The sequence below is a fragment of the Kryptolebias marmoratus genome, linkage group LG4, assembly GCF_001649575.2.
Source record: "Kryptolebias marmoratus isolate JLee-2015 linkage group LG4, ASM164957v2, whole genome shotgun sequence".
Lineage (NCBI taxonomy): Eukaryota > Metazoa > Chordata > Actinopteri > Cyprinodontiformes > Rivulidae > Kryptolebias > Kryptolebias marmoratus.
In genome coordinates, this window is record NC_051433.1 from 2,548 (window position 1) to 25,987 (window position 23,440).

Below are 23,440 nucleotides of genomic sequence, written 5' to 3' on the forward strand. Positions count from 1 at the left end.
AAAGCATAATGACCATTTTAAAGCTAATAAAAACATAGCAAGCTTTTTAATTTGTGCTTTTTAAAAGTGTAATGACAATTTAAAAGCATAGCAAACATTGGAAAAGCTTTGAAAGACACTGCAAACTTTTGAAAGCATAGCTAACACTTAGAAGCATAATGACCATTTAAAAGCATAACGAGCATTTTGAAAACCGCATTGGAAAGCGTAGCAAACAATGGAAAGCATAGCAAACATTGGAAAGCATGTAAAACCATTGTGAGCGTTTAAAAACAAAGCAAAAATGTAAAAAGCAAACATTTAAATGCATAGGGAGCATTTAAAACCATAGATCATTTAAAAGCTTTTGCATGCATTTCAACAAACTTTAGAAATAAAGTGACAGATTGGAAAAGCTGTAGGAGTGCCTCAGGCTGACAAAAGCAGCTGAATTACCAAGACTGATGGTTGTGTGATTCTCATCAAAACTTTAATTTATGACAACATTCCTACACAGATGTGTAATGAGAATCTCTTTAAAGCTGCAGAGGTGCAAAGACATATCTCAGATCGTTCAAAAGGTAACATCTTTTTCTTTTAATGCACCTGTGCTTGCTCACTTAGCTGTACAAGGTATTTACAGAGAAAGCTTTTTCCAACTCCTCAGAAGGGGTATATGTATATGTTGGGCACTCAGTGGTTGCTTTTCTTTATGTTTCATGATTTTCTTTTACATTATGTCTAATTCAGCTGGTTTAAATTATGCAGGACCCACCACATGAAGCAGCGTAATATTACACTTCTTCAAGTATAGCTGTTAGAGCCTAAACATTTATCTCAAGTCATTGCTATTCTCCTAAAAGTTTCCTGTCTCTTATATTTTTATTTAGCCATGGCTGTACAGGCCTCACATAGACCTTAACTATTTTTTTCTATTTCCATGAATTCTCTCTAATTTTAATATATTATAAAAAAGTATAATAGCAATGAAAAAAGGTTAAAATGCAGAATAATATTGCAGTTTACTGTTTACCGTTTTTCAATAATAAAAACATACTATCGAAAAAAACAAGTCTGTCTAAAACTTACTGCTGTTGATTATAATATTCTGAAATTATTGGATTATTTTGAATCATGTGATTTCTTATGTTAATATATTTTCTGTGTTTGTTTTTATTTATAACAACTAACTTGTGTAAATGATGCATAATATAATGTGACAGAATTAAAGTTTCTTTATTAGAAAAGTTCTTGTGAATGAAGTTTGATCCCAGCTGGTTAATTTTGATGGTTTCTAATAAAACAATCATTTCTGGCTGATACACGCACCGACCTGTTGTGAATGCAGACTCGTTCGACTCACTCTCTACAAGTCTGCTCAGCAAAGAGTTAAATCTGACTCTGGTTTGTTACCAGAATATTATTTTCTAAAATGTTACCAGGAGATTATTTTGTTAAATGCCTCCCTGTTTAATTTATTTGGGGAGTTGAAATTAATTGATAGCTGCAAATTTAGACATATCAGTAATGTTTTTGTAAAATTCCCCAACAGAATTTTAGGAACCAGAGCTCAGGATGGGGCTGATTGGAAAAACTGGAGTTGGGAAGAGTGTAACAGGAAACACCATCCTTAGGAAAAAAGTTTTTGAGTCTCAGCTGTCTTCTTCTTCTATAACATCAGAGTGTAAGAAAGAAAGGGCAGAGTTTGAAGGTCAAACTCTGACTGTAGTCGATACTCCAGGTCTGTTTGACACCAACCACAGTGAAGAGAAGGTGAGACAGGAGATGGGTTGATGCATCTCTTTTGCGTCTCCTGGTCCTCGTGTTCCTGGTTGTAATACAGTTGGGCAGATTCACAGAAGAACAAAAACCCATAAAACTTATTAAAACAATTTTTGGAGACAAAGCAGGACCCCACACCATGACTTTGTTCACCATGGAGACAATCTAGAAGAAAAAGAAACAAAAATTTAATTTATGGGAATCCAGCTCTAAAAAGATTTGTCCATGAATGTCTGGGAGGACATCATGTCTTCAACAACAAAGACAAAGACCAATCTCAGGTCAAAGAGCTGTTGGAAAAAAATCACTATAAATTAAACACAATAAATTAAACAAACCTATATATTTAGAGACAATGCCTATAGTGACATAAATTATTAATATCTTATATAAGAAAAACGTATTACTTTACAGTTTTAACATAACTTTTCACATCGGGAGTCCTCCCTGAGCTTTACACATTCAAACACTAACTAATCTTAACTAACCATAACAAATACTGGTTCTTGAGACACAATGACCACAACATGTAACTCATGCACCGACCCCCCTGTACCAATTCTGTCAAACTACAAGCTCAATTCCTGCCTTACACCAAAATTGCAGTTTTAAAACACTCTTTTCAAAACACTACACAATTTTCTGCATTTGGCACAATTTTCATGAAGGAACTCCTTGTTTTCAGAAGGAACTCTCTGTCATTCTAAGTTACCTGCCCTGCTGTGCACACTGACTCATGGGCAAACACCTGTCACACCGTTTTACAACCAGCAACCAGAGCTTCAGGCAGCAGGTGATGCTTCTCATGGCTGGATCTTTCCCCACTGCTTGGTCAGGGGAAACATTGGTTGTGATGTGGTCAGAAGAGTTTTTACTGTAACTGTAAACAGGAAATCCTTCTGTTTGTCTGTAGGTGCAGCTTTGTGTTGGCTGGGAGGTACAGTTCACCGTTTTTGGGACAAATCAAATATATTTGTGTTCTGAGTATAAAAACAACATTTTACAGTCTATAGTCAGTGTGACTGAACAGAAAAAGTCGTTCTGATGAACAGAGAAGTAGTGTTTTCCATCGAGCACATCAGAGTTCAGCTGGTTCTGATGTTTATTCATATGATGCTGAAAACAAAATACAGTTTTAAGAAGAGATAACACTGTTTTAAATGTAAAGTTTAGTTTTGCAGAATTAAAGTGTGTGTTTTTTTGATTTGTTTTATAGAGTTCTGAGAGTATGAGGAATGCTTTCAGAAAATGTGTAAATAATCGAGAAAAACTAACTTACACAAGCTTTGGATGAAAACAAACATAAAACTTTAAATTACTAATCAGCTGATGGGACATGTCAAGTGAAAATTTTATTTCCAGAAGATAAACTGACTTCAGAAGAGTTTGGAGTTTTAATTATTTTTATTTTTAAACAAATGACAGAAGTTTCAGACTGAAGAGTATTTTGTTTTAAAACACAAACTAAAACTTTATTTAAACTGTGTTGCCGAACAAAGATGTGGGTCCCCCATCTGGTCCAGCATTGCCTCATTTCTTCTTTTTGAACCTGAACAACACATCAGAACCTCAGACATTTTGAACTCAGGTGAAGAACAAAAAACAGCACAGGTGAGACTCACCTGGAACCACCTGAGGACCTCCTGTCCAATCCAAGACGCTTCCTGTCTGCAAAGGACGGCCTAAAGACAGACAGGTGAGAGGTAGATGGATGATATGCAAACAGGTGAGACATAATCAGGTGAGAGACAGATAGGTAAACAGTCTCACCCAGCTCTGTAGCGTTTCAGAGACTTCCTGCTTGTGTTGGTGAGTTCCTCATCAAACACGGACTTCCTGCCGCCACCTGCTGCTTTCTTATTGGCCGCTGCACAAAAACATTTTGTTTAAACTAACATAATTCATAACTTCTAACTATAACCAATAATGCCTAACCATAAGCCCCAGCTATAAACTATAACCCCTGCTGGTTTTTGATTGGCTGCTGCACACAAACACCTTATTTAAAGTCACATTTAATTTGTTTTACTAAAAAAAAAATTAAATTAAAATTAGTGTCTGACATTTCAGCACCATTTCGTCTTCAGGCTACGTTTCGTTGTATTCAGTGTGTATTTTGATGTATGTCTTAGTATTTTTTGTCCATATTCTGTGTATCATCTGCATATCAGACCTTTCATTGGTGTCTCGTCTTCAGGCATCGCTCTTGCTCGTTTTACTCGTCTCTCCCTTTTAGCGGCTCGCTCTGCAAACATTTGTGCCTTCAGGATCTCAAACTGCGCGCGCTCCTCAGACTGTTACATCATACATGAAAACACAAAGTGAGCTGCCGTCAGGTTTGTCTGTGACAGAAGCTGATCAGAATGACTGCTCAGACTGATTTTACCGTCAGCTCTTTTTTCTTTCTGCCATCTTTCAGGAACTTTTCTCTCTTTTTCTTCCCTCTGAGAGCGAGATCGAAGTCCTGCAGGGCCTTCGACACTGTGAAACACAGTACAGTATACTACAGAGTACTACAGACAACCGGGAGACAGCACAAGACTACGGCAGGACTGTGGACAGGACAGGAAAGCATTACAGAATATTCTGAGAGGGAGATGAAACTCCAGCAGTACCTTTGACAGTACAGAGTAGTACAAATAGTACTACAGATATTAGGGGTGTGTATTTGTACTCACTGCGGCTTTGTTTTCGTTCCTGCTGCGTCTGAAACCAAACTCTCTGTAACTGACAGGAGGCGGAGCCATCCAGACGCTTCTGAGCCACACTGAGCTGCGCATACACACACACACACACACACACACAGGTTCAGTCAGGGTTTAGTGCTCAAAGCGCAAGAAACAGAATAGGTGAATATTCCGAAGTAAAGGTATAGCACTCCTTGGAGGAATGCATATCAAACGCTGAATTTCAGACTCAGATCACGTTATGTTGAGAAATAACAGAGTCAAGGCCCTGGATCACTGAGCTGCGACTGTTGGGAGACTAGCTGATAAAAATCTCTCAAAACTGGGCGAAAATATGTGAATCCTTCAGGTCTTGTTGGTCATTTGATCGCAGACTCTCAGAGTTCAGTAGACTGCAGGTCTGTGTTTGTTTTGAAAAGCCAATCTTTTAAAATCTTGATGTATTTTTGTGTGCATGGCTTGTAAAACTGCATTCTTGGCCGAACATATTAGCAGCATAAATCTGTACATCATTATGGCTTGTTTTTTGTGACATTCTCGAGCACAGACAGAAACAAATGTCTATGTAGTTTTTTTCCCTATTAGAACCAGTGATACAAGTCCTGCATCTGGTGCCAGTAAAAAAAAAACTTTACGACACACGACATTCCTCCTGACTACTCAGATATCTTCTATCTGCACTGTACCAATGTGTGCCAGCAGCAACTCTTTAAAAAAATGTGCAACTGTAACATTTATTTGTGATATTTTGTTGTTTGTTTCATCACATTATGCTGAAAACAATTTTAACAGATAGAAATAAAGCCTGTACGCTGAAAACAAGTTACAGTAAGGGCTGTACAGGTTTTTTGAGGGGGTCCTCATGCATGTCCTGTACCAGTCTAACATACTTCTCTGCCACTCCAGATTTCTGGAGTACAGTTTAGAAATAAAGATGGGTTGATTTGGACCAGTTTTTACTAATTCAATTTAGTTTATTTATTTAGCGCCAATTCACAGTAAAAAGTCGCCTCAGGGATCTGACTAAAACATTCACATAAAATGCCAATTAGTAAACATTATCTATCTAAGGAGGTCAGCAGATTCCATTGAACCTTTACTTTATCACAACCCCCCATACTGAGCAGCACACTGATCCTGCTTGTGTGCGGTCTGGCTGGTGCGTACAGGTTCATGTGTGCAGGAGTGGACATGTACAGGTGTACCTTGGCCTCAGATGCAGCCAGCTCTCTTTCTTCTCGCTCCAGCTTCATCACAGCTTCAACATCTTTCTCTAGTTTAGAGATGAGATCTCTAAACTTCAGGATGACCTCTGGATGCAACACAAACAGTTCAGTCACAGCCCAGCTGTAGAACAGGTGCTGTATTCTGTAACTTCTTGGACAGCAGTTATGCGCACCTGGTGGTAGGACACGAGCCTTCACACTGCTCTTTGCTGACTTCACCACCTCCTTGAGCATCTTCCTCTCAGACTCTCCAACTAAAGACACAGAACGTCCTGAACGGCCAGCTCTTGCTGTCCTACCCACACGATGGACGTAGTGTTTGATTGTCGAAGGCATGGTAAAGTTTATCACCTGAAACACAGGTAGAAACAGGTTCAAGTCAGACTGAGTGCTTTCATAAGAAAAACTTCATGTTAACAGAGTTGCCTAAAAATTGCACCAATGTCTTCATGACAACAACTGGGGAAAAAAAGGCAACAAATGACTTTTTCCTGGTCCATCATGGTCAATGATACCAATCAGTTCATGGTAGCACTTAGTCAACAGTACTCTGTGGTCAATGGTACCACAGGATCAACGGTGCCAGTCAGTTAATGATACCACGTGGTTGATAGTACAGGGTTTCCTACTGAACTTAACTTTTTTGATCAGTTGAGCTCTATCATCTACAGTTTAAACTGAACCACATCTTATAAAGTCTGTCCACTTTGACTTCCAAAAAACTCAAAAGTTTATGCGTTTCCTGTGTGGTTCAGCAGGGACAGCATAAACTCTAATAAAAATGAAGAAACAGTCATGCTACACTATGTAATGGGAAATAAAATATCTTCAATTCTATTCTCTGCTACATGCGAGTAAAGACTAATACATGTAACCTGCTTGTGAACTATGGAAAAACAAAGAGCCTTCATGTCACTGTGATTTAGTTTAAAATGCTAGAATACCTTTCATCTTATCTTCATAGGGCTCCGGGGTGCAGGGGCCAGGAAGTCTGTTGTTACCTCATGTTTTATTACCTCCTCTTGATCAATTTATCTTAACCCTTCTGTTCCCCTCGTGACCCCTCCTGACTGTGTGGAAAGTTACCAAATGTACAAGCAGGTATAAAGGAAGAGCAACCTGTTGTGTGGGCAGATTTCTCTCAACTAATAGGTGGCAATAATATTTACATAAACAACATCAAAATACAAACACAGTCAAAGAATGGTGCTGGTGTTTGTGGTGAGGCGTATTACATTTCCTGATAGCTAGATGAACTGTTCCATCGAATATCTGGATTTATCTTGACTGACACTTTTTCATGTTTTAGTACACAAGCACTTTTTATACAGTTGTTTTCTACTATTACATTGTGCTTAAAACACTTTAAGGTTTTGCAACACTTTTTGATTTTATTGTTGTTTGGTCTCTGCTAGCTTTAGCTTTAGCTTAGCATGGCTTATGGTTCTCTCATGGCTTCTCCAGTTCTCACTTGCACTGTGTGTCAGCTGTTTAGTTATTCCTCTGCCTTCTTTAGTGATAATGGTGCACATAACAAAGCCTTATTGTAGCGTTGGCAGCAAAGTTGTCTGAATTGGAAGCTCAGCTCTGCACCGCTAAAAAACCTTTAACTAGCCAGCCCAGATCCTCCAAGAGTAGCTCCCGTTAGTTGTCTTCCAGCAGACCTGAGCTGCTGGGATCCCAGGCTGGCAGGACAGTAAACAGCAGAAAAACTGGCTGAGACAGAACCCTATCATATCATGACTTCTTCCACGGTCACTGCAAATAAATGGTAATCTATATTTACTTTTCATAAAAGATTCACCAAAAACTGAATTTTTAAAAATCTTCACTTTGAAAATATTAATAAAAATCTCCAAAAATTATGTTAGTGTGTGACAGAGAAGTAAAAAAAAAAAAACATATCTCAGTTAGCGTGGATAGGCCCTAAAAGATCGCCTCTACCAGCCCTTCAGGATCTTTACATTTCACACAGTTTCAAAGTGAAAGACCCCACTCACCCGGCACACAAACTGTTTTCCCTACTACCATCAGGGAAGCGCTACCGCAGCTGTGTGTCGCACAAGCAGATTGGGAAACAGTTTTTTCCCACAAGCTATAAGATTAATCAACTCATTGAAGAAAACTAAATGAACATTTCAAGGACTTTGGAGAACATTCCATAAACATTTATTCACTGCACTTGCATACAGTATCTGTATTACTGTACACTACTTGTATGATTGTATTTTTTTACTGTACAGGGTGGTGGTGGTGGGGGGGGTTATTGTCAATATTTTTACGTTTTATGGTTTTATGTTTTGTATGTTTTTTAATAGCACATTGGAGACTGGTGAAATGCAATTTCAAACTTCTGTGTTAACTTTGTTAGATAAATTTTTGACAATACTTGACTTGACTAAAAGTTCCAGATTCTTCAACAGAACTCTCACTGTTTTCACTCCATTGATGTCCAGACCTCGGGCTGCCACGTCTGTTGCCACCAAAATATCGACCTGTTCATCTTTAAACCGCCTGCACAACACAAGAGAACAAAGAAAAATCAGGAGACTGTGGAGAACAAAAACAGGAGCGGAATAACCCTTGCACCAGGACATTTTTCATTTACCTGAGGTTCTCCAGTCTCTGGTTTTGGCTCAGTTCGCCATGAAGTTCTCCGACCTTCAGACCCATCAGTCCCAGCAGAATGTGCAGTCTATGTGCCTGCTTCCGCGTCTGAGTGAATAACATCACATGATCCTGGAAGGTCCGAGTCAGCAGAGCTGAGAAGACACAACACTTAGTATAAGAAGAACCTGTCCTGGTTCTGGACCACATGTTGATCAGTTCCTACCTGCCACCACAGCCTCCCGGTCTCCTTCTCTGTGCGGTCGGATACGAACAAATTCCTGCCGCAGGAAGGGAGCCACATCTGTATTGCTGTTCACAAAGATCCTGATTGGCTGCTTCAATGACACAGCTGCCAGATCTTTCACCTGCAAACACAGGTCACATGACCCACTGACATACCTGCAAACACAGGTCACATGACCCAATGATACACCTGCAAACACAGGTCACATGACCAAGGCGCGTACCTCCTCTGACATGGTGGCAGAGAACAGCATGGTCTGTCTGTTGTAAGAACACAACCTGATGATCTCTTTCATCTGTTCTTCAAAGTACTCGTCCAGCATCCTGACAGAAGCAGAACCAGACCAGTGAGTGCTTGAACTCTGATGCCTTGTTTCTCTGGAGGTGCAACTTCTCACCTGTCGGCCTCATCCAGGATCAGGATTTCGATATGGCTCAGCTCAAAGCTAGGAGTGTTGTGAAGGTGATCAATCAGACGACCGGGGGTAGCTATCAGAACATCTGGTCCTGCCCTCAGCGCTGCCTCCTGAGATTTCAGGTCCAAACCACCTGGAGACAACAAAATAGGTCAGGTGAGGAGTGGACCAAAAGCAGAAACCAGAAAAAACTTAGTTCAGTTTGAACGGTCGTCGAACATCCAGAAAGAGGTTGTACCAACAGCCAGGCAGGTAGTGATGGAGGTGAACTGGGCCAGCTGACGGGCCACCGAGTAAACCTGAATCCCCAGCTCTCTAGTAGGAACCAGCACCAACACCCGGGTCACCTGGGCTGTCCTGGGTTTATAAACCAAACGCTCCAACACAGGTAACATGAAGGCTGCAGTCTTCCCTGGAGAGAGCAAATCATCTGGTTAAATTAACTGGTCACAGTTCGTTACATGCTTTAACATTAACCCTAAGCCTGTTAGTTAATATCTTTATTAGTAAAATGTAACATCTATTCCAGGTTTATTTACTTGTCCCAACAAAATGCTTATATTTCTGTCTATTTAGGACAGGCCAGGGCTGCTCGCTGTGGACTCACTCCCATCTTTCCCTCCATTCTTCTTCAGACCTGGAGCATAAGCTTCCTAACTCAGTCGTGCTCTTTTAAACTGATTAAAACTCCTTTAATTATAACCTTATTTAAATTAACTGGTCCCAGTATGCCGCTGGTACCTGTTCCAGTAGCCGCACAGGCACACAGATCTCTGCCCAGCAGACCAACCGGAACGCAAGCCTTTTGGATGGGTGTTGGTTCTTTAAAGCCCAAAGCTGTGATGGCCTGCAGGAAGAAAACAGGAAGTCATAAAAAAATTAAAAATCCATAAACGGTGAGAACCAACCACCTGGTGAACATGACCAAGAGGGAGCGTGGATCCAGTAGGCAACCTGCTGAGAGCAGGACGCATTTCTACACAGTTTGCTTAGAGAGTGAGAGGGGAGAGAGAGGGGAGACAGAGAGGAGAGGAAGAGGGGAGACTGAGCGGGGAGACTGGGAGGGGAGAGAGAGAGGGGAGACTGAGAGGGGAGAGTGAGAGAGGAGACTGGGAGGGGAGAGAGAGAGGGGAGACAGAGGGGAGACTGAGAGGGGAGACTGGGAGGGGAGACAGAGAGGGGAGACAGAGAGGGGAGACTGAGAGGGGAGACTGAGAGGGGAGAGTGGGAGGGGAGAGAGAGAGGGGAGACTGAGAGGGGAGAGTGAGAGAGGAGACTGGGAGGGGAGAGAGAGAGGGGAGACAGAGGGGAGACTGAGAGGGGAGACTGGGAGGGGAGACTGGGAGGGGAGACAGAGAGGGGAGACTGAGAGGGGAGACTGAGAGGGGAGAGAGAGAGGGGAGACTGAGAGGGGAGACTGAGAGGGGAGACTGAGAGGGGAGAGTGGGAGGGGAGAGAGAGAGGGGAGACTGAGAGGGGAGAGTGAGAGAGGAGACTGGGAGGGGAGAGAGAGAGGGGAGACAGAGGGGAGACTGAGAGGGGAGACTGGGAGGGGAGACTGGGAGGGGAGACAGAGAGGGGAGACTGAGAGGGGAGACTGAGAGGGGAGAGAGAGAGGGGAGACTGAGAGGGGAGACTGAGAGGGGAGACTGAGAGGGGAGAGTGGGAGGGGAGAGAGAGAGGGGAGACTGAGAGGGGAGAGTGAGAGAGGAGACTGGGAGGGGAGAGAGAGAGGGGAGACAGAGGGGAGACTGAGAGGGGAGACTGGGAGGGGAGACAGAGAGGGGAGACTGAGAGGGGAGAGAGAGAGGGGAGACTGTGAGGGGAGACTGAGAGGGGAGACTGAGAGGGGAGACAGAGAGGGGAGACTGAGAGGGGAGACTGAGAGGGGAGACTGAGAGGGGAGACTGAGAGGGGAGACTGAGAGAGGAGACTGAGAGGGGAGACTGAGAGGGGAGACAGAGAGAGGAGACAGAGAGGGGAGACTGAGAGGGGAGAGTAAGAGGGGAGACAGAGAGGGGAGACTGGGAGGGGAGACAGAGAGGGGAGACAGAGAGGGGAGACAGAGAGGGGAGACTGAGAGAGGGGAGACTGGGAGGGGAGAGAGAGAGGGGAGACTGAGAGGGGAAACAGAGAGGAGACTTAGAGGGGAAACTGAGAGAGGAGACTGAGAGGGGAGACAGAGAGGGGAGAGAGAGAGGGTAGACTGTGGGCGGAGCCAACAAGGAATAGAAATAATTAGAGAGGTTTGTGGTGAAGATAAGTCTGTGAGTGGATTCTACTTGAAATTAGAAGAGGTCGTCTAGAAAAAGGAGGAGCTAGAGAAAGGATTGTTTAAGACAGAGATGAACATGTGGGCGGGGTCTGTTTGGAAAAAGAAAGAGCATGTTGGCAAAGCCAGTAGGAGCAGTCAGAGGGAGTTGGTACCAGCTGACCCATCAAATCAGAGCCTGGACTCTCAGTAGAGCTTCTTTCAGTTTTTTTTTTTTTTTATTTCAAGGTGTTTTACCTTCAGGATCGGTCTGGACAGGTTCATGTCTTCAAAGGTCAGCTTATCGTTGTACTGAGACGCATCTTCATTAAATGACTCTGGAACCTGGAGACAAACACAGCCGTTACCATGGTTACGCAGCAGATTAAAGGCTCTGACATACCCCATAAAGCGTCATGAAGTCGAATCGCATTTACAAAACGTTCTTTCTCGCACATATCTTTCTTTGTCCACAAGACACTCGGCTCAGACCTCCCAGGAAGCTCCTCCCTCTTCCTGCCAGGTTCTCAGCTCTCCTGTTCTTGTAAAGATGTTTGCTTCCCTTACTGTGACCAGATGTGTTTATTAAACTGACTGCTGTGTCTCTGTGGTCTTTTTAGGTGTACAGGTTTCTAAGTTTTGCTGGAACAGTTGTAAAGATGGCTGTATTTTCTAAGCCTCCAGCTGCTTCTCAGAGGAGCAGTAGAAGCAGAATAACTCCATTAAAGCTCACCGGCTTTAACCACGCCCACAACAACTTCTGACCAATCACACAACACTTGGAGCAAACCCTTGTGAGAAACAGTTGGGCATTGTGTCGAGAAGCTGCTCTGAGAACAAAAATAAGGCCGTTCTCATCTTATGACTAAGTGACTGAGAGCCGACTTCATGACTTCTCATGGAGGATGCAGAGGCCTTCCTTAATCTGTCAAATCTGCTGCTTCTCTTCATCACCTCCTCTTCCACCTTCCTCTTTTTCCTTCGACGTTCTTTCTCCCTCAGAGTGTCTAACAGGAAATAAACAAAAAAAAAGTTAGGCCAGAGTTTTTACTATTTTATTTTTATTTGCTTTAAAATAATAAAATGGGACTATTTTTATTTACTCTTGCAATTATTTAGTTGAAAGTGAAAATATATTGACCTTTTTCTGTATGAATGTGCGTGTGATTGAAAAGGTTTTTCTGAACTTCAATAAGTTTTTGAAGCAAATTTTTGATTTTTTGTTGAATTTAGTCACAAAAATGTTCTTTTGATAACGTCCTAATGCATGCTCAATAACCCAGGCAGAACAATCTAACACGATTGAGTCAGCTCCTCTGGACCAAAAGACTCCTTCAGTCTGGGGAAGTCTTTTGGATAAAAGATGAATCGTATCATCTAAGAAGTAATCATCCAGAGGAGCTGACTCAATCTCGTTAGATTCTTTTGATGATGTTCTTTGTACATCCTTTAAAGGTTAAAAACTGTGGAAAGATTCCCTCGGTAATTTCTGGAAGTTCTTTAAATATTTCCTGTGTTCAGATCAACTCATTCAGCACTACTTCACAACTAAAGTCCAAAAGCCCCTAAACGTCTTTATATGTTCGCTTTGGGATGAAGTGTTTTGATTCTGAAATATATCCTGAACGTCATTTCTTGAATGTTTGCTAAGCTGAATCACATCTTTCCACAAACAACTCAAATGAATAAACTCAGATCACAGCACCTGATTTGGTGAGAACTTCTTCATCACTTGAGCCAAACTCCTCCTCCTCCTCCTCCTCTTCTTCCTCCTCCTCGTCATTGTCAGCTCCACCTGCAACAGGCTTCATCTCCTCCTCCTCCTCCTCCATCTTTCCTGATAAACTTTCAGTTGCTGCACTTTGAGAGGACTTCTCCTGCAGATCAAAGAAAACTACAACTCAAACAGGAAGTGAACCCAAACAGGAAGTGAACCCAAAACAACAACTCACCTCAGCTTTCCTCTGCTTCCTTATCTTCTCTATTTTCTGGTCTAAAGTCGTGACAGTTTTCTGCAAACACAGAACAGAGGTGAAGACATGTCTGGAAAGGGTTCTGCTGCAGTAAGACTTTTCTCCTTCAGGTTCTGCTGGGTTCTACCTTCTTCTTGAGCTGCTGCATGACATCAGTCATTGGCCAGCTGTCATCCAGGTTCAGCCCATCTCGCTCGCCAAACTCAAAGTCACAGTTAAAGTCTCTTGTCCCGCGACTCCCAAACTTCTTCTTCCTGTTCAAGATGATCGGCTCCTCCTACACACGAGTAAACAACAACAAATAAACGACAACAGGAGTAAACAACAGCTACAAAAAACAACACTGTCACAGAAGACGAGGGAATGTTTTTCCTGATGGTTCAACTCTGAGTTCATCCTTTTACTTTGAGTTAACTTGCCGGTGAGCTGGTTTACTTCACAGAACCCGTTACCATGGTGATGGACTCTTTCTGAGACAGGAAGTTCATTCTCCTCTAAACTCAGTTAATCTTAGATTTACCTAAACTCAGAGTTAATCTTAGATTTACCTAAACTCAGAGTTAATCTTAGATTTACCTAAACTCAGAGTTAATCTTAGATTTACCTAAACTCAGGGTTAATCTTAGATCGAGCAGTTCGGCCTCTGGTACCGTGAATATCTAGTTTAAACAGAACGGAAACCTCTGACTTTCCGCAACAGAACTCAGGATCTGCTCACTAACTGAACCGAACCGAACCGAACCGAGGGATAAAGGTCCGAACCCGGACAATCAAAGTCTGTTTGTTTCCATTCAACTGGAAGTTTACAACTTGTTTGTTTGCAGAGGAGGTCCGGTCCGGATCGACTCACCTCCGGTTCGGACTCGGTGTCGGCTTCCTCCGGACTCTGGTCCTCGTCTCGGATGGTTCCGATCAGCCCGAACTGCTCAAACATAATTTACAGTGAGGCGGGTCCAGTTGTTTCCGAAGGATCATGAAAGCTTCTGAAGGGTTCTGAAGGGTCTCTCCACTCAGTCCTACACATACACGTGTAGACGATACCGGAAGTGACATCATCTGCTTCCGGTTCTCGTCCTAATCTTGTTGCTGTTCAGCGCCTCCTGCTGCTGCGGACAAGTCACTGTGTTTATAAAGCAGCCAGAGGGGGATCCATTTCAGAACCACACAGAAACTGGAGCGAAACAGAACCAGGATTCTGGGACCCATAGAGCTGCTTCTGTCTGTCGGATCTCAGTGTTTGTTCTTAGTCTAGAGTGCTGAGGGTTCTGGTTTTCTGATGTTCTGATCTGTGGGGGTGGAGGTCCTGTCAAACTGAAACAGACCAGCAGTTTTGAACCGGAGACCTGGTTTTTATTGTGTCTTAGACTCCACAGTTCAGTGAAACCAGCTGAGACCATTTGTGTTTTCACAGCTTTTAAACTCCAGAACCCAACCTTAGTTCTAATCAACAGTAGGATGACCCAACTCGAGCCAAATCACAGAACCAAATCACAGAGTCTCTACTGAGCTGCTTCACAGTGTGCTGTCTCACGGGTTAGACTGGTTTCATTTCTAAAACAAACAGACTTAGAGCTCATTCAAACTCTAGGGGTCCACAGCAGCAGGAACCCGTCCCAGTTCTGGTTCCTCTTTCTTTTTCAACATGGCTGCTCTCACCACTGTCTGTAAACCTTTTCTTTGACCTTTGACCTTTGCTGCCACCCTATTGTCACAAATCCCTCCTGAAACTTTTCTCCATCCACTCCATCCTGCCTGGACTCTCTTCTTCACCTCTTTACCTCACTCCCTGTTTTCCTGGACCCTAAGTACTTGGTTCTGGTTGTTTTTTCAACAATTTAAAAACCCTCTTCTACATTTAAAATTTTAGTTGTTTTTTTAAGGCAATTAGACGTCTTCCCTTCTTTGTTGAAAGCGTTTTTTTCAAACTGAAACTTAAAGAATTTCAAGCTTTTAGGCTATGTTCACACTGGACTGACCTCTTGGAAAGATTTTCTGATGTTTTTTGGGAAAAAGTTACATGTTTTCACAATAATCCTGTGCTTGTGAATCTGCTGCAGTTTCCATGCCAGGCCACTAGCTGGCGCTGACACCAGTCTCATGAGCATCAAAGCAGTTACATCTAAAATGATGAATACACTGATGTTTGTTTGGAACAACAGTGAGGTTAAATCACTGACTTTTCTATTAGCACTCTGCTGTCTGCCATTGTTATTGTTTCTGATTTACTCGTGCTGCAGCCGTCCGTACTGCACATGTGCAATTTCACATATTGCAGCTTAGAACCTGGGACCTGATCTCTGGACCTTAGACCTGAGCCCTTAGAACTAGACATGGGACCTGGGACCTGATCTCTGGACCTGAGACCTGAGACCTGAGCCCTTAGAACTAGACATGGGACCTGGGACCTGATCTTTGGACCTGAGACCTGAGCCCTAATATCGGGACCTGGGACCTGCGGCCAGCGACCTGAGCACTTTCGTTGTATTATTGTATTGTAACAGTGAAAATCTCATTTATTATCTTCAAAATCTTCCAAAAGAAAACTGATCAAAAACAAACAACAAACTATTTTTTTCAGGAAAGAAAACCACCAGCAGCTTTTATTGAACCTCCTTCTAACTGCAGGAACGTATTCACTCCATCCACCAATCAGACCAGACGAGGGGATGCTGGAACAGGGGGAGGAGTCCGTCCCATGGGATAAAAGTCTGCACAAAGGGTGAGCGGGTCAGACAGAACAGAGAGAAGAGCAGAAAGAACCAACCACAGACTGACGGGTCAGAACTCCTCCTTCAGCTGCTGATCAGTGAGTTCCTTCTTCAGACAAACAGTAAAAAAATCAGTTGCTGACAGAAGCCCTTAGAGAAAAACAAACAGATAAACAAACAAATAAACAGTGTGTCATCATGAGTAGGTAAGTTGAATGTTTTGGAGAACTTGTTGTTTATTTAGAGTTCAGTTTCCTTCAGGTTCTAGCTTCAGTTTCGGACCTCTGTGTTGGTATAGAGTCCAGATTTGGACCTCTGTGGACCTCTGTCCCAGCTGCCATCAGATTATTAACAAGCTCTTCCTGTGTAGCTATGGGCTGATCTCTTACCTTTCTTATCATCATCCTCACCCCATGAGGAAGATCTATCATGCAGCTCTTGACAGAGAGAGATTATTCATTTTTGAATAATAGCACCAGCTGTTGTCATCTTCTCACGAAGCTTCTTGCTGATGGTCTTGTAGTCCATTCCAGTCTTGTGCAGATCTACAGTTTAGTTGATGAAGTACTCGGACAGATCTTTTGTCTTGTCCATGGTGGTGGAAGGGTTGAAACAAACAAACAAAAAACTGAATCTGTGGACACAATGGCTTTATACCCATAAGCTGAGATGCAGAGGGTCTGTAATTGATTGATTGATTGATTGATTATTGTAATCTGTGTGCCAGATTACTCAGCCAAAATTTTGGCTGAGTTGTCAGGGATCAATCAAATACTTATTTTAATCAATAAAATGCAAATCGATTTGTAAGTTTTTCTGTAATGTTTTTTTCTTCTGGATTTTTAATTTGTTCTTTTTCTCTTTATTAAAATAAAACAATCATACAATTGGAGACTGTTCTTTTCTGTAAGTTAAGAAGCAGCAGATCAAATTAATTTTTCCTGTACTGTAAGAGGCTACTTTAATGTCAGAGTTTGACTTGTTTTTATTGATTTAGTTTTATTCTATAGTTGATTCCTAAGTTAAATAAAAACCGTAAAAACTGATTAACAAGAGGTCACTTCAGTCTTTAAATGTTTAAATTTGATCTGAATGAAACTTGAGCTTAAAGATAAAGATGTTAAGTAAAAATCAGTGGAAACCATCTGTCTGATGAGAACGTGAAGGGATTTAAGGCTCCACTGACCTTCCTGAAGTTTTAATGAAAGATTTGCTGGCGGCGGTTAAACACATGTGGTGACAGCAGCTGGATTCTGATTGGCTCTTTGAGCAAACACTGATTACAAGCTGAGTTTGTGTGTCTATATTTGTAAAGGCTTTCCACGTTTTAAAGGTTTTTTGAAGCTTCAGAGCTGTTGAGTTAAGGACAGCTGTGCTTTTAACTTAGCAGTTAAAGTATTCCAAGCATTTTGTCTTCAAGGTGGTGGTGAGTACTTTAGACCCTGAGCTGTGACTCACAGGTCTTCTGCATTTCTGGGTATTTTAAAGTCATTTCTGTTTGTTTCTGTTTGATCATTGATGGAAACATTTTAAACATCCCACTCAGAGCTCTGAGCACTACTGTGGTCTGATCAGATGGACTGTAGTCCTGGAGTTCACCGACTGATTGTCCTGCTGTGTGAACAGGAAGCTGCAGCTGAAAACATCTCTCACACTGTGGCATCCATTTTAAAAAGCTGTCTGACCTGCAGTAACCCTTCTTTCACCCCCAACCCCCCACCCCCCATTGCATGCCAGCAACACCATGACCCGGTTTCTGTTTTTCTGTTCCGAACACAGACTGCAGCTCCGACCATTTCCTTCTGATTATGTCTTCATTCTTTTCAACATTTTAAACTTCAGGTAAACTCCTTGGTGTAAAACTGAAAAAATGTTTTTTCTTGGAAATTTATTTAATCTCTTCAAGATTTCAAACGATTCAAGCCTGATTTTATATTCACTTCAAAATTCTAATGTTCTTATATTCTGTTGTTAAAAGTTAAAAACCTAAAGGCCATAATGAACAAGTTTAACTTGAATTGGTCCAAGTCTCAAACTGGGATCTCATGAAAAGGGTTTCATCTTATTAAAAGTCAACAGAGGAACAAACTGTCTGAAAGTTTCTGCCCTGCAGCTCAGACAAATTAAATGCAACAGGACTGAGGAGAACAATTAAAGAACCATCAGACCCCTGAATGAACTGAATTTAAAAGGCTGTTAAGATTTGTTTATTTAAAACAGTAAAAATGGTTCTTAGCCATTGGATTCCAATTGAATAGTGCTAAGTACAGTGTGCATTGAGAATGTTTTCCTGCAGTAACCCTAGACCCCTTTTGTGTGAATACATTTGTTTATGTGGTCACAGTTTGTCCAGAGCTAAGCTGTAGTCCATCTTACTAAACTAATGTGACCTCACACAAACAGCAAAGCTATTATAGTAATGTTTCGGGGTGAAAATCAAACAAACAAATAAAGAATAACACCCACTCAGCTGCAGGCTGAGTAAAGATAATTAATCAATCATCCTTGAGAATATTCTGAAGATACAGCCTTTACTTTATTACAGAAGCAGAGCTGTAGGTCAGGCCTGCTAGATCAGCTACGGAGACAAATTAAGCCGTCCCACAACTCAGCAAACCAAGTTCTTCATTTGAGGCACTAAACACTGAATGCATACAAGAGAGTTGAGAGAGGCAAGTTACACATGAAAAGGGGAGAGTAAAATACATTTTTAAAATGCTGCTCTCTAAACAAGAAAAGCAGAGAGGGAAAACAAAGCATTTAATCTGGAATGGACAGACTCCTTTCTGTTCATACTCCCCAGGGGGAGCACTGAACCAGTGTATCATATATATATATATATATATATATATATATATATATATATATATATATATATATTCAGAAACTGTTACACTAATTAAAAGTGGCAATGTGAAACACCATTATGAGACACAAAGGTTTTAATTAAATGTACCGACTGAAATCTGAAGTCAGATCACAAACATTTAGTAGCCTCAGAGCCCAATATAACCAGTCCACCAGGATCACTGCTCAACAGTTGTTCTGAGTGTTCCCTTAGTGCTGCTTGGATTTTGGGTCAACGTAAAAAACCTTTTCTGATGGAAAGGTTGTCAAAGAATGCTAACCCAGCTAGATGAAGGCATGAATAAGGCACCATTTGCAGGCCTAGCTGTGGATGAGTCCTCTGACATTTGTGACAATGTTCAACAGTTAATGTATGTCAGGTTTTTCAATAGAGACCAGAAAACATTCTGTGAAGACCTGTTAGATATCATTCCCCTTCAGATAAGTAAAAGAAGCCCTGCTATGATTTGGAGAGAGAAAGGAGTTGTAGCAAGACTAAAAGATAATCCTTAGCTCATAGCTTACCATTGCATCATTCACCAATCTGTCCTCTGTGCCTCCTTGTCCATTAGAAGTCAGAAGACAACACAATTTTCAGAAAATGAGAAACAGACGGACAAAGTGGCCTTTTAGGTTACATCTGAATGAACTAAATTTGAGGCTTCAGGGAAAGGACAGATCAGTTTGTCTCAAAGGAAGTCACACAGGTCCTGAAATGTTTGGTTCCACACACAACTGTAAGGCAGCTTTCTCCACAATAAACATCATCAAAACTAAATATCTTTCCAGGCTCACCAACAAGCACCTGCACGTGTATGAGAATGCCTCCGACTCCATCCAAGCCCAGATTTAAAATCATGGCAGGACAAGCAAGAGTTCAATTTTCTCACAGAGAAAAGAAAAACAAAATCCCAGCAGAGTTGAATAAAAGAGGAGAAAATTGTTCAAATCTGTTAGGATTTATTATTGCCAGGATTCAGACTTTTTCTAATGGAGCAGTTTGGCGACAGACACAGGAGACCAACGTAACGGAAGTGACTTTATTTACAGTGAGGGAAATGTGCGAGGATGAACAGGAACCAGGACTTTGTGAGTCTGAGAGTCTTTTCAGGAAAAGAGCAGGTAAGGTAGAACGAGGTAATTTTCCAGGAGAGTGTGCTTACAGAGGAAGGCGTGATCCACAGCACGCAGGTGAGACGATGAGGTAAGTATAGTTTTCAGCGAAGATTTGGTGGTATTTCCAGTTGGTAACAGGTGAGTCTCTTCTTTCCAGGTGGCAGCGGTAACGTTGGCAGACAGGCACAGGTAAACAGGTGAGTACTTAGCTTCGTGGCGAGTTCCGTATGCAGACCAGATTGGTTCCAGAAACAGGCAGGTAATCCTAGGCAGGTGTAGAGCAGAAACAAACACGAGGTTCTCAAAAAGGTTTCACAAATGTCAGCGATTAACACGAAGGCTTGGCACATTACCACTTGGTAAAAACAATGCTCCAGCACTGGTCTGGTTCCCACCACGGCCTTAAGTACCCACGATCGCCTGACGAGCATGATCCGCTGCAGGTGTGGAAGGAGTGGCGAAGAGCTGCCAATCAACCGTCAAAGACGGCCCACCAGGAAGTACACACACAAACTCCAAAACACCACAATTATCTGTATCACTAGTTGGCACAGTTGAGTTAAAATGTGAAACAGAAGGTGAAATTTGAGCTTTCATTCCCTTCATTTTTCTCAAGTTCAGCACTTTATTTGAACATGCCCACTTTTCACATTTTATTTATTTTCTTTTACTTTTAAAGGCAGTCCTGCTTTTCAAGCAGTAAATGAGGGGATTATACATATCAGCAGTTATACGTATGTGTTAGTTATTTATTACGTGACAATAAGTATTTTCAAAAAGTAAATTATATTTATTTGATTTGATAGTTAGGTATTGATTACATGCAGATGCTGACATGACTGCTGGGCTACTTAAATACTGACTATATCACACTAAATAGTTGATGATCTTTTGGACCTTTGCCTCAAGAGATTTTCTCTAACTGGACCTCCTTAGGGTTTTAGTTAAATATCCCTGCTTTAGTTTATCTTCTTGTTTCAGCTCGGCTTCCTCTGGTTCAGGATGACTTCCTGTGTCTTGTCCCTGCTCTTCCCCTTATTGTTGGTGTCAAATATGGCTGCTGCTGAACCTGCTGGCTGTAAAATCCGGATCACTGACAAAGGACTGGAGATGTGTAAGTATATAGATATTTAATCCCAAGTCAAACAGTTATGCATATTTCAAGGCAAACCTGAATCAGAAACTGATTTGTGTTTGGACTATTTATGTCCTGTTGAGCTCTCCAAATTAACAAAATAATAGCTTCATCCAAACCATGCTAGACCCCATCCCAACCAAACAATTTAACAAGGTTTTTCCCATAATTAATATCTCCATTTTGTATTTGTCTGTATTGATTGGTTATGTATTACAGAGCTTTACGGTTGTTGTAATTAACCCTCCCATGGCCTTTGGGTCAATTAGACCCAAAGTTAGAAGGACTTCTCTTCCTCTCATTAGTTACGAGAGCTTCAGGAGGGTTAAACCTTTACTTAAGAAACCCTGATTCTGGACTTCTGGCCAGTTATACACTTGTATCTAATCTCCCAGCCAGTTCAAAGATTCTTCAAAAAAATAGTTTAAAATCAGTTGCGTGAACATCTGGACAGATATAATCTGTTTGAGGAGTTTCAGTCAGGGTTTACAGCTCATCATAGCAGAAACAGCACTGCTGAAAGTTACTGTGGACAGGTGCCCATACTTGTCCTGTTAGACAGCGGACTTGTGTTCAGTGTTATTTAACAAAGCAATGTGTGCTTTGTGTCTATAGTGAAATTTGAAACTCAGAAGTTTGTTGAAGAAGAGCTCAGTAACATCAGTATGCCAGAGATGAAGGGCAAAGAAGGACGCTTCCAGTACACCATCACTAAGTACGACATTATACTGAAAGTTATACAGCAATGCTGGTCATGTGATCTTTGTATTAAGAATTTGTTTCTGCCTTTCTCATCTATTGACAGTGTGAAAATAAAGGAGCTGAATTTAACTCACGCCGACCTGCAATTCATCCCTGATGTTGGGTTGTTGTTCGATGTTCAGAACTCATCCATCTCCCTGAGTTTCTACCGACAGATCCTCTACTGGTTCTTGTTAGTTCTCCTGCAGAACACACGTTAATTATTGTACTGTAGAGCACTAACATTAACACTAGTAGGACTACTAGCACTGACTATAGGGTTTTCAGTGTTTTTTTTCCTAAGGACATCATTTGAGGTTTTCATCATAGGAAAAAATAAAAAATAAAGTTGGGCCATTATTTGTCTTCTTTAGTCCTGACTGGGTTACAGTCTGCCAGGCACAGGGCTGTAACTCTCTGTGTGACCAGATGGTGGCAGTGTTTCACTGCTCTGGTTAAACTGCAGATTCAGTTTTCAGATTCAGATTAGACCTTGAGGACACTTTTATTGACAAAAGGTCCAAAGAAAACCTAAATAAAAATCAGAGAGAAGTTTGAGTATTTTTATAATAACTTTCAAATTTTCATACTTCTCTTTTGATTCTGATAATGGAAAAATATATGGTTTTAGGACCATCTTTTAGTTTCCAAAAACTAAAAATCTGAAATTGTTGATGTTTTTCTCAGCTATGACACAGGACACATCAACGCTTCAGCTGAAGGAGTAAACATCAACACGGCTGTACACCTGAGCAGAGATGATGAAGGACGACTGAAAATAAATAACGTCACCTGTGATGCCAAAATAAGAAAAATGAGAGCAGAGTTCAGTGGAACGCTTGGGTAAAATGCACAAATGGAGTAAGAAATAAAGATTAAACATCCATAGGAAAAAAAATCAGATAATGGATCAATATTGTCATTCAGGTGGAGATGGTCAGATCATTTTAAATTATCTCTGATTCTTGTTTCATAACATCCAAACAATCACTTATTGATGACAAAAAAAATGTCAGTCATGTTTCTTCACATTGTCATGTCACAAAACTTCACTTAATCAGAAACATTTGTGTTTTTTTTTTCAGGAAAGTTTATGACTTTCTAGGCAAATTTCTGATGACAGGTTTACGCTTCTACCTCAACAAGCAGGTAAGTCACCTGTTTGTCCCTCCGACCTGTTTTTTGTCTCTGACCTGTTTGTTTTCCCGACTTGTTTCTTTATCTGACCTGATTTTGTCTTTGACTTGATTTTGTCTGTACTCCATGTTTCTGCCCCACCTGCCTCTGAACTGTCTGTATTTCTGATGGGACCAATCAAATTATGATATTTTATGTTTTCCTCTCTGTGTCTTGAACTCAGACTATTAGAGCCACTAAAATAAATACATAAAATAATAAAATAATCAGTTTCAGTCAGGGTTTAGAGCTCATCATAGCACAGAAACAGCACTGCTGCAAGTTACTAATGATCATCTCCTGTCCTCAGACTGTGGACAGGTGTCCATGCTTGTCCTGTTAGACAGTGGACATGTGTCCATACTTGTCCTGTTCCACAGCAGACTTGTGTCCATGCTTGTCCTGTTAGACAGCAGACTTGTGTCCATACTTGTCCTGTTGGACAGCAGACTTGTGTCCATGCTTGTCCTGTTGGACAGCAGACATGTGTCCATACTTGTCCTGTTAGACAGTGGACACTTGTCCTGTTCAACAGCAGACTTGTGTCCAT

The 23,440-nt window shown here is 41.5% G+C and overlaps 2 protein-coding genes across 4 annotated transcripts in view; one reads left to right on the forward strand and one right to left on the reverse strand.

The window, feature by feature from the left end:
* Nucleotides 1-3,146: 3,146 nt before the first annotated feature.
* ddx27 (DEAD (Asp-Glu-Ala-Asp) box polypeptide 27) lies at nt 3,147-14,231 on the reverse strand. Of its 2 annotated transcripts, XM_017441459.3 has the most exons (21): nt 14,018-14,229; nt 13,295-13,444; nt 13,147-13,206; nt 12,900-13,071; nt 12,149-12,201; nt 11,453-11,539; nt 9,685-9,790; nt 9,182-9,355; nt 8,926-9,076; nt 8,752-8,851; nt 8,508-8,649; nt 8,283-8,436; nt 8,107-8,188; nt 5,848-6,025; nt 5,654-5,760; nt 4,440-4,533; nt 4,148-4,242; nt 3,935-4,055; nt 3,532-3,628; nt 3,384-3,443; nt 3,147-3,310 (listed from the first exon to the last, which is right to left on the reverse strand). In XM_017441459.3, exons 1-21 carry the CDS (start codon nt 14,099-14,101, stop codon nt 3,292-3,294), a joined length of 2,286 nt encoding a protein of 761 aa, XP_017296948.1. In that variant the 5' UTR covers nt 14,102-14,229; the 3' UTR covers nt 3,147-3,291. The 2 variants fall into 2 exon arrangements, with proteins under 2 accessions (XP_017296948.1, XP_017296947.1); XM_017441458.3 differs by lacking the exons at nt 3,147-3,310; nt 3,384-3,443 and having other exon boundaries at nt 3,528-3,628; nt 5,654-6,025; nt 14,018-14,231.
* Nucleotides 14,232-15,866: 1,635 nt separating this feature from the next.
* The window catches only part of LOC108251241 (phospholipid transfer protein), a 14,012-nt gene continuing 6,438 nt past the window's right edge, over nt 15,867-23,440 (forward strand). The window contains exons 1-6 of one of the 2 annotated variants that reach the window (XM_017441460.3): nt 15,867-15,973; nt 20,820-20,952; nt 21,589-21,688; nt 21,779-21,907; nt 22,402-22,557; nt 22,800-22,863. In XM_017441460.3, coding sequence (XP_017296949.1) covers nt 20,841-20,952; nt 21,589-21,688; nt 21,779-21,907; nt 22,402-22,557; nt 22,800-22,863 — 561 coding nt within the window. In that variant the 5' untranslated portion in view covers nt 15,867-15,973; nt 20,820-20,840. The other variant, XM_037975529.1, reaches the window with a different exon arrangement.

Coding starts and splice junctions, on each gene's coding strand:
- ddx27 (XM_017441458.3), bottom strand. CDS start 14,101: ATGTTTGAGCAGTTCGGGCTGATCGGAACCATCCGAGACGAGGACCAG. Junction 11,540..12,148: donor AGAGGAAGGTGGAAGAGGAG/GTGATGAAGAGA, acceptor GTTTGTCTCCAG/GTTCCAGAGTCATTTAATGA. Junction 9,356..9,684: donor CTGTGCGGCTACTGGAACAG/GTACCAGCGGCA, acceptor TGCTCTCTCCAG/GGAAGACTGCAGCCTTCATG.